Here is a 13,408-nt window from a genome sequence, read left to right on the forward strand (position 1 = left end):
AACTTGGGAGAAAAAAAACATGTAAATCAAACAGAGAATATTTTAGCACATCATAAAGTGATAAATTGAATAATACAAAATGTATAGTAGAATTTCAAAGAAGAGTGACTTTCAGGGTTTAAGAGACACTTGGTGAACACTGAAAAAGCGATTTAATGCATGAGAGGCCATGACAAATCACCTGTGTGGGAAACAAAAGGTAAACTCCAGAACTGAGAGCTGAAAATAAGCTCATCTACTTCTGTATCTCACAGGTGAAGAAATAGAGGCTCATCCACACAGTTTCGGTGATTTTGCCAAAGTCAGCAAGTAATTATCAAACTTAAGTCTGAAAAACTGAGTAACTCTGAGTTTGGTGTCATTTAATGACAGGTAATATTATAAATTGAAGCTTAGAACACTAGTGTTTGGCAGAGCCAGAGTATGAATTCAGAATACAGGGCCTGATCTCTTGACTACTGGAACACGGCTTCTCAACTTTTAACATGCACACAAATCACCACGTGAAAATGCAGATTCTCACTCCGTGTAAACCTGAGACTGCATTTCTCACGTTCCCAGGTGCTGCTGCTGCTCTCTGAGAATTAAAGTAGCAAAGCACTAGAATGCAAGTATTGCCATCATTTTCTGCTCTAGAGGATATAATCATAGTTGACAAAATTCAGGAGGTCAAATTTTCCCTTTGGGAATCTGATAAACTATAGACACTCTCCATGAAAGATATGCATGCGCACGAAAATTTTTTATAAAACATCAAGATTTTGAGAACCTCCCCACTATACTCATAAAGCTCAACCATAATAGATATGAGGAACTTAAGTGATAAACCTCCAGCCACAGGTAATTTTGGAGTAAGAAATTATTCTTCACCACCTCCTTCAGGTGGTTCTTAAGATTTGTTACTAATGATGTACATCCTTTGTATTAGTCAATACCAGTTTTAGGCTCCTCTTTTAAGCTTCTACTTTAAATGAGTTTAACCTTTGATACTGGCATACTGCTAATAGCAGTACTTAATTTCTAAGATTAAAAAAAGAAGAGAATGGGATACAAAGGAGATGTTCAGAAATGGGACCAGAGCAGAGCTGGCTCACAGAATAATTAATTCACTGGGAAGTATGTCATGGAACACAAAAGTGCTGCCGAAGGCCAAAATGGTCTGTTTCTTCACTCTGCCTAGAATTTACCTGGATGGTGTTATAAGAGCAGAGAGGGCAGTGACTCCTTCTCTCATAAGAGCCATGACCAGTATCCCTATAACCAAAGTCAGGTTGACAAGAGAAAAGCACAAGAAGTTCATTTGATCATAGATTTGCATGACATAGGAATATTCAGAATGAAGACCCACAGATACACAAAACACTGTCCATTTTTATACTTAGGCTCTATGACGCAGTGAAAGCCATGTAGAAATGTGATTGGAAAAAAAGGAGTATGAGCTGATAGAAATAGACTGAGTCGGGAAACCCAGCAAGGCTTGTCTGCTCAGATTCTTCTTGGCTTCTCTGTGTGGCGTTCCTTTCTCCTGGGTAGAACCACTTTAGAATGAGGGATGTCATTCCCTTATGGTCAGGTGTTACACAAAAAGGTAGGGGAATGTTAGAATAACGTTTTTAGACTTTACAGCTACCTTTGGGAAAAAGGAGTTTTAGTTTCTATGACCTGACTCAGGAAAGAATGAGCAGGACAGATGGGCAGGAGGTCAGAGATACTTTGTTTCTGAGGTTTTCATTTTTGGGTATCATTTTCTGGGCCCCAATAGTGTGTTTCTTGCTTATCCCCCATATGGTTTTCTCTTTGACCTATGACTACTTTTAATAATTATTAGGATTATTTATTGACTCCCTCCCATGTTCAAGCACCACTCTGGGTGTTCTCAGCCTCTAATAATCTTAAGAGGGTAAATTATTCCAAGTTTCCTAATGAGAAGATAGTGGTCCGAAAGCCAACTTGCTCAAGGGCACGAAGCTAATTGGGGGTGGAGATGAAATTAAACCCAGTCCTATTTGGCCATCAACTCTCCTACCCTGTACTACTGCCTCTGTCTTTTCTACTAAGCTTCACTGCGATGTGTACCACAGGTCCAGATCTGGGGTTCTTCCTATTACCAACTACCTTTCTGCCCCTGTACCCTCAAGACCAAGCCTCTAATTTATCTTGAGTCTTGCCTTTCCCGATCACTTCACTTTTCTATTACCTCCTATTTATAGAACAGTATTTCTATGTCCTCCTTGCTCTCTCCCTCATCCTTTTCTCTCTTTTCTTAAGGAAGAAAAAGGAAGGACAAGAGGAAGAGAAAGACAGGCAAAGATCTGGAAAGTAATCAGTTCCTATAAAGTAGAGTCCTTTAAGTTTTATTAGAGAGCAATTTCAGGGACATAATGTCCCATGATTACCTGCTGCACTATTACTGCTACTTTATTAGAAGTTCGAATAGTATAAAATCTGATGGCAATTATTCAGGAAGCAACCTCACTGAAAATATTCTTTGCTTACAAAAAAGGGTTATGTAAGTTGACACTCAGTAAAGAAATATTGTAAGATCTAAACTATACAACATAATACTATAATTATATCTTCAAGTCTATGGAAATTCCATAATATAATTAGAACACAACCAAAATAAAATATTCCTACCCAGAAAATTACTTCATCGTGTTTCCCCATTGTGTCCAACTATCATCTTTAGTTTTCAGGTTATGAAGACACAGAAAATAGTGTATGCTGCTCTGACATCCAAAGTATTGCTTGAAGATTTAAATCTACAGGTTACAAAATGACATTGATGGGCCTGCAGTATTACGTATTGGAGGCTCAGCAATTTACACTTAATGTCTAAACCAAGATATAACTTGTTTCTGATTAAATTGTAGAATGTCAGAGTTCCTAAGAATGCCTGAGTAAAAGGTGAGAGAGAAGCCATTTCCTTAAAATCAAATTATCTGATAAATAAAAATGTTTTTCTCACTTCTTGAATTGCAGTAAGGAAATGATAGCTTATGACAGAAAAATTTTAAAAATATCAAGCTTAGGAGCAGGATGAGCTGGTAAAATAAATGATTTCTTATTAATATTCTCAGTATGATTTTGAATTGGTAAAGGAAAATATTTTAAAATTACCTTTATAATAACATTATAGAGGAAAAAAACAAACATCTCTATTAAGATGCTAACTGTCGACTCTTTAATTCTCTCACCACAGTTATAAAAAAGACATTAAGTGACCTGCCATCGTTCTTTGTCCTCATGTATGCTGTCAAAATGATCCTGTGTAACAGCGATTAGTTAATGTAGGAAGGTGATTTGAAAATGAGAGTGATACCTAAAACCTAAGTAAGTAATGATACTAAGTGCACTTAGATTAAGATAAAATAAGGCACTCTATAACATTTGCCAACGGATAGACACTGTGGCAGGGTAGAAAATTGGGCCAATTCTAAATAGGAATTCTTATCATTTTTCAGGCTTTTACATTATGAACCATGTGACTTGGGAAAACACCCTGCTTTGAATTTTCTTTGAGGTTCTCTTGCTTGAGGAAGTTTATTTTTAGTTTTAATTCTCATTTCGAAGTTGGATTTCCATGCTCTGGTCCACCACAGGCTTCTCTATACTCTGAGTAACCACCATGTAGAAGAGAAAAGAAAGATAACTTGGGAAACTGGAGCAGGATGATGGAACAAAAGGCTCCACCAATTCTCCCCCATACCTCTGCAAGGACACCATGTTAACTATCTGCACAGGAAAAACTTTTATAAAAACCGTTCTTTTCCTCAGTGCATGAATCATTCTCAAGGATATACCATATGTTAGGTATCAAAAAATGTCTTAAGATGTTCAAAAAATTGAAACAATATTGACTGTTTTCTTTCATCACAATGAATAAAACTAGAAATTAATGAGTAATTCTGGAAACTATATAAATACATATAAATTAAACAATATTCTCTTGAATAACCAGTGAGTCAGTGAAGAAATTAAGAAGGAAATTTAAGGCCGGGCGCGGTGGCTCAAGCTTGTAATCCCAGCACTTTGGGAGGCCGAGGCAGGTGGATCACGAGGTCGAGAGATCGAGACCATCCTGGTCAACATGGTGAAACCCCGTCTCTACTAAAAATACAAAAAAATTGCTGGGCATGGTGGTGCGTGCCTGTAATCCCAGCTACTCAGGAGGCTGAGGCAGGAGAATTGCCTGAACCCAGGAGGCGGAGGTTGCGGTGAGCAGAGATGGTGCCATTGCACTCCAGCCTGGGTAACAAGAGCGAAACTCCGCCTCAAAAAAAAAAAAAAAAAGGAAATTTAAAAATTACTGGAAACAAATGATTGATAATGAAAAAAGCTACATACTAAAACCTATGGGATACAGTAAAAGCAGTACTAAGAGGGAATTTTACAGCTAAAAGTGCCTTCATCGAAAAAGAGGAAAAACTTCAAATGAACAGTTCAATGGTATATCTTAACTACAAAAGCAAGAATAAAGCATACCCAAAATTAGAATAAAAGAAATAATAAAGATGAGAGCTGAAATAAACTGGGGAAAAAAAAAGATCAATGAAACAAAGTTCATTTTCGGAAAAGTTAAACAAAAGTGACAAACCTTTAGCTAGACTAAAAAATGAGAGAATACCCAAATAAATGAAATCAGAAATGAAAAAGAAGCCATTACTACTGATAGTGCAGAAATTCAAAGGATTGTTAATGGCTACTATGAGCAACTATATGCCAATAAGTTGGAAAAATCTAAAAGAAATAAAAAAAATTCCTGGATACATACGACCCACCAAGATTGAACTGGGAAGAAATCTTGTTTTAAGCAAAATAAGCCAGGCACAAAAAGACGAACATTGCATGTTCTCACTTATTTGTAGGATCTTAATATGAAAACAATTGAACTCATGAACATAGAGACTGGGAGGATAGCTGCAAGAGGCTGGGAATGCTAGTAAGGGCCTAGTGGGGAGGTGGGGATTGTTATTTAAAAAAAAAATCCTTAAAAAGAGTGAGACTATGCTTTGATAGCACAACAGGGTGACTATAGTCAATAATAATGTAATTGTATATTTTAAAATAACTTAGAGTGTAATTGGATTGTTTAACTCAAAGTGTAAATGTTTGAGGTGATGGATACCCCAGTCCCCAGGTTGTGCTTAATTTACATTTCATGCCTAGACATCTCATGTATATATGAATATATGCACCTTTATCCTCAAAAAAAATTAAAGTATAATTATCTTTAAGAATTCAGCACTACCAGTATATTTAAAAATAATCAATTAATTTAATTCTCAAAATGCCAAGTAGACGCATGTTCATGATACAAATGAATCTTATTCTTCTACTGTGCCACAGAGCAAGCTGCAGGAAATTGAGCCCTTTCCTAAAACCTGGGCAGCTGCTCGCAGCTGATTCCAACTGCTAACCATAGTGACAGAACTGGCAGGAAAGGCAGTGTACTCTAGCTAACTACACTACTGTGTCTAGAAGACTTATTTAGATGCAGGGAAGTAGAGCCACACACAAGCAAGATATTAAATCTGGCCTCTCTGCCAACTTAGTCCCTATCAGGAAGACTCCCTGACGAGTCTGTATTCTAAATTTTCTGACACTTGTTCCATTAATTAGTGCAGCAATTCACAGCCAGGCCCAGTGGCTCACACCTGTAATCCCAGCACTTTGGGAGACCAACGCAGGTGGATCACCTGAGTTCAGGAGTTTGAGACCAGCCTGGCCAACATAGCAAAACCCCGTCTACTAAAAATACAAAAATTCGCTGGGCATGGTTGCAGGCTTATAGTTCCAGATGATTGGGAGGCTGAGGCAGGAGAATCCCTTGAACCCCAGAAGGCAGAAGTTGCAGTGAGCCAAGATCGCACCACTGCAGCCTGAGTGACAGAACAAGGCTCTGTATCAAAAAAAAAAAAAAAAGTTGGGGCGGGGTCAGGAAAAGCAAATCATGATTTTGTTAACAGTTCAAACTGTTTTGTATCTTCTAGCCCTGGTCAAAGGAGAGAAAACACTATTTTCAATGCAATAAGATATCAATGATTTTTGTTGCTATTTCTTTTTTTCCTTTTTTTTGAAATGGAGTCTCACTCTGTTACCGAGGCTGAAGTGAAGTGGCACCATCTTGGCTCACTACAACCTACAACTCCTGAGTTCAAGTGATTCTCGTACCTCAGCCTTTCAAGTAGCTGGGACTACAGGCCCCTGCCATCACACCCAGCTAATTTTTGTATTTTTAGTAGAGACGGAGTTTCGCCATGTTGGCCAGGCTTGTCTCTAACTCCTGACCTCAGGTGATCTGCCTGCCTGAGCCTCCCAACGTGCTGGGATTACAGGCCTGAGCCACTGCACCAGGCCTCGTTCTTTAAATATCTGCCTTCCCAGACTATGGTTTCCAAGGTTTCCAGTGATACCGTCTATGTGAGGAGGCAATTATTAAAAAGAGAAATTCTGAGATTCAAGACATTAATGTTTTAGCACTATTGCCCAAAATCTCCATAATTATCTTACATTTCAGAATGTAATTATTTTTCCATTAAAATATGACACAGAACCACTCAGACAAGAGGAAAACATTTACTTCTCCAAAGTTTTAAATAAGAAATCTGAACCTTAACTTAAAGCAGTATGCTAATACTCTGAAACTGAGTTCCCTTTGACATTTCAGTTTTACAGATATTTATCCTTAGCTTCAATAAAATTATTAGCATATTTGCTCATAATGTTTTTCTTTCTTCAATTGTATATTCCCTCCTCACACTGAGAAGAAAATCACCAAAAAAAACTTTCTTGAGGAGTTCTAAGAATAGTGAATCATGTTGCTGGGGTAGAGAGAATACCAACTTAAACAGCCATTGGTTGCTTGCTCCTGATAGAACAAGTCTTGCAGACAAAGGAGCAGAATACAGAATAACTACAAATCCCACTGTTACATTTGACTCCATCCTGCCTTTCCTCCTTCTGTTTTCCTCTTCATTTCAGTCTTCCTCTCTTTTCTCATATTGAAATAACGATCTTCAACAACAGAAAGTCACGTTTAAGCTTCTGATCTCTGTTGCTAAATCTAAGAAAAGGCATTCCTTTATTGGTTAGGACTAAAGTAGATTGATCTTTCAGAGGTACCTGAGGAGTATAGTGGTGATTACAGCTCATTGCAGCCTCAATCTCCTGGGCTTGGGTGATCCTTACACCTTAGCCTCCTGGGTAGCTAGTGCTACAGGAGCACATCTAGCTGATTTGGGTATTTTTTGTAGAGACAGGTTTTGTAGAGCCTGTTGCTCAGGCTGGTCTCAAACTGTAAGGCTCAAGCAATCTACCTGCCTTGGCCTCCTAAAATGCTAGGATTACAGGTGTGGACCACCACTCCTGGTTCTCCTTTTTTTAAAAAAAGAAATTCTACAAATATTAAGCATAATTTCTTTTGGTATTTCTTTTGAGATTTTTCAATAAAATTCACTCAATACTTTAAGACCTTCAAAGCCAAATTGCAAAACAGCTTTTTTGTTCACAATCAAAACATAAAATTCCATAGAATAAATTAATAGGAATTAATTGGAGACACAAGTGAAACTCTTTAAAAAAGAAAGGCAAAGGAGTAATGTATTGCTTTCACAAGACTTCAGATAATTCATTTTGGCATAAACTAATGCTAAAAGACAGCTCAGTTTCTCAGCACCAAATAGATAATCTGCTAATTCTTCTCTGCCCTGAACCAATCTCAACAAGACACTCACTCCAGCATCCTTTGTTAAATAAATTATCCATTGTTCCCTACAATAATTATCACAGAGCTCCTAGTACACAATAACATGTGCAGAAGGATGCTTCATTAAGTGTTACTAACTGGCTGCTCAGTTTTGAGTGCTTCAAAGTGAACACAATAATAAACCTTGAAATTATTTTTAAATCTTCCTAGTTAGTGGGATGTTACAACTTTTCAGGATTCAACTGAAATATGCCAGTGCTTAGTACTATGCCTATTACATAGTGATTACCTAACAAACTTTTTTTTGGGTGAATACCACATAAAAGCTCCTATCTTTGCAGCTGGTAAAGGATTGTTAAGGTGACTGAAATATCTCAACAAAAGAAAGTAGCTAAATGATCAACAAATATTTACTGCATACTCACTATTTAAAAAGCATTGTGCTGGATTTCTGCTTCCAGCCATGATGGCATAACAAGGACTGAATTTAATCTTCCACCATAAACAACTAGAAAACTAGAAAGATATCAGCAACAATATTTTCAGCTATTGGACAATAGGCAAGGAAGAACTGTGAACCCTGAAAGAAGAGAAATAAATGAAGTGAGCCCTGCAATCGCTCCAATTTTCTTGCAAGTGATTTCCAAACTATCAGCACACAGGGCAAGAAACCACACAGAGCCTAGCAACCTCTAGAGTTGGAGAAACAAAGATTAGAGTTGGAGGATGATGAGGCAGCTAGAAAATGAGGGGCAGGGTTCTGGAAAGGCAGAGAATTTAGAGTCCCAGGAAAAAGAAAAACAATTGAAATATTTCCAAGTTTAATGAAAATGACATATCCACAAATCCAATAATTTTAATGAGTTTTAACCAGGATAAACACATACATACACCCCCAAGAAAAACTAAGGTACATCATAATAAATGACTTAAAATCAGCGATAAAGAAAAAAATCTTAAAAAACGTTGTATTATGTGCTATAGTAGATACTAAGGTGAATAAAGAACACAGTGCTTGCCTCAAGAAGGATGTTTTAATTTCCATTTATATGTAAATGTGATTTGCATCTAAGGCATTCAAATTTCCTTCTAGGCCTAGGAAAAGAAGCAGCAGGACCCAAATTCTAACGTGTGGGTACAGAAATGGGTAGGTCTGGTTCACAGGGTGGGCAGCACTGGAAAGCAAGATTTTAAAGAATCCAGGAGCAATGCCAAAATTGAGAACCTTGCAAATAATGCATTGCAGAGTTCATTCACATTAGAGGAAGAGGCAAAATAAAGTTTGATCTGAGGCGAAGTGGCAAAAAAATAAAAGATACTTCAGGAAAAACATGGGCAAGAAAGACTCTTCTGTGGCAGAACGGGCACAGTGGCTCATGCCTATAATCCCAGCACTTTGGGAGGCCCAGACGAGTGGCTTACTTGAGGTCAGGAGTTCAAGACCAGCCTGGTCAACGTGGTGAAACCCTATCTCTACTAAAAATAAAGAAATTACCCAGGCATGGCGGCATGTACCTGTAATCCCAGCTACTCAGGAGGCTGAGGCACAAGAATCACAGAACCTGGGAAGTGGAGGTTATGAAAACTTAATATATAATTTTGTGCCCACCACACTTAGCAGATGACCAAAAATGTCATCTTTTCTTTTCCCACAATTAATATCATGCCAGAATTAAAAGATAATTAGAAGGTACTAAAGACATGGTATGATTTATATCAAAGAAAAAAATGCAGAGCACACAGTTCCTCACATAGGAAATTGTTACTGTGGGCACACATTAAAGAATTAGTTTCAAACTCCTGAAACCCTAAGAGGGTAAAATTACCATAAAAGCCAACAATTGGGTCCATGTTGATTGTCTCTTCTTCAAACTGTATTAGGAACAGACCAATAATGTTAATGTCATCAAATTCCATTAAAGTCAATGAGATCATTAATTTTCATTCTTTTCTGTGGGCATTCTTTAATGTAGCAATTTAGAAGTGAGAAAATTACCATAGTCCTTAGTATCTAAACAAAGAAAATCAGTGCAGACATTGCACATTTGAATCTTGAACCATTAGATGAAATTAAGATATTTTATGAAACTAATTCATTTGTGACTATATTTTGAGAAAGTTCTGGTTTTCTATAGAAGCTGATTTTATAACAGTCTTATTACACAGAGAACTGCCACTCTAGTACTCTAGATTGAAGAAATTCAGTCTTGCATCAAAAAAAAAAAAATTAAGACAATGCAGTTTTAAAGGCTGCCAAACTAATATGCTTCCCATGAGAACATAAAGAAAACAAAGGAATGATTTTGAGGGAACTTGTTAAATTCTTTTATTAAGCAGCCCTGAATGTAACTAGATGAGATTAGCTAGGATCGGAGTTGAGTTGAAGCTAAATGAATTCTGACAAAGCTTTCCTTTCTCTTAAGATTTCTTGAGTACATAGGTCATCTGAATTAATTGTATGAGGCATAAATTCGGGAAGAAGGAAGGAAGAGAAAGAAAGAATCCCTGCCAGCATTCAAGGGATAGCAGAGTCCAGGCACAACCTTCAGGGAACCAATTATTAGTTTCTAAACTTAAATGTTTTGTGTGAACATTTTCATCAAAGAATATAAATGTACAAGTCAGAGGTGACCCTTTACTTTCATTACCGTTCAAATTCAATGCCTTGCCTGACCCAATCTCCATGATGAAGTTTATGCTCCAATATATAGCAACATTTGTGACATCCAGAGAGCAGCTCTGCCCAGTTAATGGTCATGGTGGCTTCTCCGTCTTCACATGCACTAGCAGGCCGATCAAACAGGGAAATCATGGCTGCTGTGAAAGCAATTGCTTGAACCTTGACAGAGACATTGAAAGAAAAGCAATCATGGACAGGATAACTGTTGCAAGAAGAATTCTGTTATTTTTGTTTAATAAGGAATAGCTATTAACTTTTTTTTTGAGTCAGAGTTTCACTCTTGTTTCCCAGGCTAGAGTGCAATGGCACGATCTCGGCTCACTGCAACCTCTGCCTCCTGGGTTCAGGCAATTCTCCTGCCTCAGCCTCCTGAGTAGCTGGGATTACAGGCACGTGCCACCATGCCCAGCTAATTTTTTGTATTTTTAGTAGAGATGGGGTTTCACCACGTTGACCAGGATGGTCTCGATCCCTTGACCTTGTGATCCACCCGCCTCGGCCTCCCAAAGTGCTGGGAATACAGGCGTGAGCCACTGCACCCGGCCCCTATTCACTTAAGAATTCCTTTAATATTTAAAGAATGCAGGCAGTTATACTTAAAAAAAAAAATGAGATTGCTGATACAATTACCAAAGGGCAGTCTTATTTGTTTTTAAGATACATTTGTCATTAAAAACAGGAAGAATGAAAAGCTTTCACAAGTGCAAAAGGAAATTGTTCAAATTCGCCTACCTCAGAGGTCACAGACATAACCTAGTTTCATTCAGTAAGTAATAATTTTTCATAGGTTGAGTGAAATTTGATAGGAAGACAGAAATAATAGTATCCAATATCTATGTATCAGAGGTGCCCTCTCTAATCCTGTTGTTAATGATACAGGCAATGAGCACTCACTAGGAAATTGGTACTGAGAAACCTAATACTCTAGGAAAATCAGAACAATAAATTAGAAAGAATGTTGAGGGATAAATGTAGACATTAATATTAAACATTTATTCATATTGGGATCTAATAAATCAAGCATCCTATAGTTAAAAAAAATTAGCAAGATATTTTTCTAAATGAGAAAAGTGAGACTATACACAGACCAAAAAGACAGACGAAGCCACACACACCATGATTTGTTTTTGTAAGCAAGAAGACAAACTATGACCTAATCCATCTCTTTCATATCCAATGTGTATATAATCCATAATGTAATTAAATTTGGAGGTCACAGTCTTTGCATTTTAATTTCTATTTTAAACCACAGTTTGATTAAATCCATAATCTTAATCTACCCTTACTTACCTTTCCAGTTATATCTCCAAAAGAAAGAATTGATTCATTGGTATCAAGAGGATCATACCAATAATCCATGCAAATTGGTGTTCCTTTCAGACCTTGGAGTTTGTACTGGCAAGCAAATTCTTCTTTGGACGGCAGATCATAGAAACAAATCTCTTTACTTGTAAAAGCCACTGCTATCTAAAGTAGCAGAGTAGAAAATCAAAGTATTTCTGATGGATTTAGCAAAATTAATATGCAACGCAGACATGCCAATCTATTGCCAAATCAGACTTTGTTCTCTGAGGATCCTTAACAGTTTTACAGAAATAAAGAACAGCAGCACAAATGTACTTCATCCTAACTTTGAAATCTCGCCAAGAAGAAACTTTTCCCATTAGAGGCATTTGAACATGCTTTCTTTCCTACTCCCATTCCACACACTCAACATCCCCATCCATGGGAGACTAGACCACTAATCATATGGGAGAGACTAAGGCACAGAAATATAGCATCATACAGTTATGCCAGAAACTTTACAAATCATGTTTTATGATGCAAATAGAGGCTTTCTTGAAAATCATTTGATATAGACTCTATCAGTAGCTTTATCTGAAGTCCAGGAAAATCCTAAAGGCTATTTCAGAAAGGGAAAATTATTTAAAAACAGAAAAATGAGTCGATAGCAAATGTCCCTGTGGAGGTTCACTCATTGGATTTACTAGAAAAAGATTTCAACTATTATATATGTTCAAACAACTAAAGAAAACAAGGTCTAAAGAAGTAAAGGAAAGCATGTGGCTGGATGCGGTGGCTCATGCCTGTAATCCCATCACTTTGAGAGGCCAAGGCAGGACGATTCCTTGAGGCCAGGAGCAACATAGTGAGACTCCCATTTAAAAAAAATTAGAATGATGTCTCATCAAATAAAGAATTTTCATAAACATGTATAAATAAAATCACCATTCTGCCAGTCTTTGCCCTTTAATTAGAGTGGTTAGTCCACTGATATAATTACTGAGAAGGTAAGATTTACATCTGCCATTTTTCTAACAGAGCCCCATAATCCATGAAGTGAAAACTAAAATTATTGGCGACAGAGTAGTCATTTCAATCATAACAGTTGGATATTTCAATACTCTACTTTCAATAATGAATAGAACTGAGCTGAAGATCAGTAAGAAAATGAAGACTTGACAAACACTATAAACCAACTAGATCTAGCATATGTGTAAAGAACACTTCATTCCAACAGCAGGATGCATTTCTTAAGTGTACATGGAACGTTCTTCAGGGTAGACCATATATTAGGTGATAAAACAAATCTCAAATTTAAAAGATTTGAAATTATATACATTATATTTTCAGATACAATGGAATGAAATTAGAAGTTTCATTCCACAAAATAAAATTTAGGAAATTCACAGCTACATGGAAATAAGACGACACACTTCTAAGAGTAACCAATGGGTCAAAGAAGAAATCTCAAGACATTAGAAAATACATTCATATGAAGACAAAAACACAATGTACAAAAACTCATGGAATAGAGTAAAAGCAATGTCTAGAGTGAAATTTAGATTTGCAAGCATCAATCTAAAAGAATCTGAAATCAATAACCTAACTTTCTGTCTTAAGAAACCAGAAAAAGAGCAACCTAAACCCAAAGCCAGCAGAAGGAAGAAAAAGATTAGTACAGATGTAAAACAGAATAAAAAAGCAATAGAGAAAAACAATGAAATCAAACTCAGTTC

General features: G+C 36.9%; 1 protein-coding gene across 1 annotated transcript in view; it reads right to left on the reverse strand.

The window, feature by feature from the left end:
* The window catches only part of WDR49 (WD repeat domain 49), a 99,582-nt gene that overhangs the window by 58,863 nt on the left and 27,311 nt on the right, over nucleotides 1-13,408 (reverse strand). Inside the window, 2 exon segments of the mRNA XM_010335851.3 lie at nucleotides 10,373-10,547; nucleotides 11,679-11,855. Coding sequence (XP_010334153.3) covers nucleotides 10,373-10,547; nucleotides 11,679-11,855 — 352 coding nt within the window.

This window comes from Saimiri boliviensis, chromosome 9 (genome assembly GCF_048565385.1).
Source record: "Saimiri boliviensis isolate mSaiBol1 chromosome 9, mSaiBol1.pri, whole genome shotgun sequence".
Taxonomy (NCBI): Eukaryota; Metazoa; Chordata; class Mammalia; order Primates; family Cebidae; genus Saimiri; species Saimiri boliviensis.